Source organism: Antrostomus carolinensis, unplaced genomic scaffold (assembly GCF_000700745.2).
Source record: "Antrostomus carolinensis isolate BGI_N321 unplaced genomic scaffold, ASM70074v2 scaffold12688, whole genome shotgun sequence".
Classification (NCBI taxonomy): domain Eukaryota; kingdom Metazoa; phylum Chordata; class Aves; order Caprimulgiformes; family Caprimulgidae; genus Antrostomus; species Antrostomus carolinensis.
The window spans coordinates 14,121-16,537 of NW_010333739.1; the positions used below are offsets into that span (position 1 = coordinate 14,121).

At 41.1% G+C, this 2,417-nt stretch overlaps 1 protein-coding gene across 1 annotated transcript in view; it reads right to left on the bottom strand.

The window, feature by feature from the left end:
• The window catches only part of RHBDL3 (rhomboid like 3), a gene marked incomplete at its 5' end in the record, with an annotated part of 40,097 nt that continues 37,680 nt past the window's right edge, over positions 1 to 2,417 (bottom strand). Inside the window, 2 exons of the mRNA XM_029086481.1 lie at positions 1 to 272; positions 966 to 1,026. Coding sequence (XP_028942314.1) covers positions 1 to 272; positions 966 to 1,026 — 333 coding nt within the window. The remainder of the gene's footprint in view (positions 273 to 965; positions 1,027 to 2,417) is intronic.

The window sequence follows — 2,417 nt, forward strand, 5'->3', positions numbered from 1 at the left end:
TCACGGAGGGGGAGGTAGCTTTAGATCCAACAGGCTGTAGGCAAAAATGTTCCAGAAGATGGCAAACAAGACAAAAATTACATAAATAGAAAGGAAGATCCACCATAAAGTCTGATCTTGGAGTCTCTGCTCATAGTTCCTCAGGATGATGACACCGAGGGTGATTCCAACCATCACCCCTCCCAGGTGAGCCATGAAACTGGGGTGTGGGCACGGTGGGTAAGCAGAGGGGTGGAATCGCAACCATACGGCTCTTCCAAATTCAAAGCTCACTGGAACAAAGAAGGAAAAATAAATTAATTGTCTAGGTCTGTCCCTCCTTAAGTCCATCTTGCAGGCAGTGCTACATCCCTGAAGAGATGGAGAGGGAGAAACTGCCTTGTACAGTGAGCACAGGGAAGGTGGGAAGCCACGGCTATGTAAGTGTTGCCAGTGGCTGGTAAGGGGTCTGGGTTCATGGGAGTGTAGACAGGTGGGGGAATATTTGCCTTCCAGGAAAAAAAAAAAAGAAAAAAGAAAAAGACTTAAAAGACAATTGTCTGTGCTGAATTCACAGCCTAGTTTCCCTTATTCTGCCACCCTAAAGATATGGCTGGAAGATAATTCATTAATGTGTGTATAATGCTGTTGCCATCCCAGAGAAGAAGTGCTCTAGGAAACCTAAGTATTATCATTATGAAAGCATTGCTTGTTCGTGAATTCAAAGATAAGATGTTTAAGTCCCAGGTCTTCGCAAATGCTGTACGCTACAGATGCTGGCTAACAACAAATCCTCATTTACAAATGCTTGTGTTGAAAGCCAAAATCTGCATTTGAGAGTCAGTGGTTTCTGCTGCCAGAAGGTCCAGCTGCAAGTTCCTACCAAAACTGCTGCAAAGTTAAAACTCTCTGAATCAGTATGAACTGTTATGACAAGGACAAACAAGATAGGATTGCGTGTGTGCCAAGTATTGCACAATACTTACTACAGATCAAGGCAACAGCCATGCGCAGCAGTTTGAATTGGCACTTCATTCCTGACCAGTTCTGGAAAAAGAGACAAGGAAAACAAAGTGATGCTGCCTGCACACCTGGAGAGATTTTACATTCAGATCTGCACTGGAAGAGCATGAGGGACAACCATCCCTTGAAACAAACACCTTTCACTGCCTTTGCCACCTGGCTGTGAACTCTCCACTCACCACACCAAACACAGTTCTGTCAATCCCAGAGAACATAAACGATATATTACAGACATGTCCAAGTTATGGACAGTCCACAAGTTCTTTGCCTGGCAGTCTTACTGACTTTCCTTGCCTGAGATCCAGCTGGTATGGCATGGTCCTTGGCTGGCCTTGCCATTCTCTGTTCTTCAGATGGACTAATTTTTAACATGGTAGTATGAGGTTTCACCTTAAATTCCAACTTCTGAAAATATTTGAATTTACCTACCCTGCAAAACCCTGTTGTATTAGGTCACATCAAATAAAGTTATGTTAAGCAGTACCTAACATCCAACACAAGGATCATTCTGGTTAACCTCACACAGCTCATTATGATCCACTTGGAAGCCCAACACTGTCACCTGTCAGGCAACTTCTCAGTGCATTCAAGCCCTTCTGCACTTTTCCAGTGCTACTGACTATACCTCAGGCTTCCTGAAATTCTGCAACTCAGATCTTCTGCAGAGCACACACAAAAAATCAAGACCTTGGCTAAAACATACCAAGGAATCTGCCATAAGAAAGCCTGGATTTGGCCTCCTCTGTCTTCAGGCTTGGTCATTAATCAATATAGAGGAATAACAATCTCTAAATGATTGTTATTCAGAAATCCTGGGAGAAATGTTTATATTTCTCCTTTTCCACTTGCACAAAATTTCCAAGTAGAAAAAGAGATCATGTTCTGGGGAACTAAAATGTATGACAACACTATTAATATTATTAAGTGACTAAACAAAATTTTGCCTGTTGAAAGCAGTATAAGATACCAGGCTAGACAGGTTTCTTGTGACAAACTCCCTGTTCATCACAATGAAGGAATAATAATAATAATAATAATAATTAAAAAAAGCTTGTAAACTCTTCAGTCTAACTTTAATGGCACCCAGTGACTTTTCAGCCTGCTGAAGAAATATTTTGCAATACATGTTACATACATTCAAGTTTTATGGGGGATCTGTCTGTAAATCACTTCTGTGACTGCAAAATGCAATCTCTACAAAATAAGTAACTAATTTTCTCTCTCCACAGAGACACCTAACCCAGTCAGAAGGCTCTGAAATCATGCTGATTAATACTGTGCTGCTTCCTTCAGTTTTAATTTCTATGTAGATGTTTTGAATTCCTCCCCTCACTCTTTTCCTTAGGGTGACATGCTTTATTGCTTCCCCCTGTTGGTTATTTCATGTATTTAATTCCAAGAATTATTTTTACAAG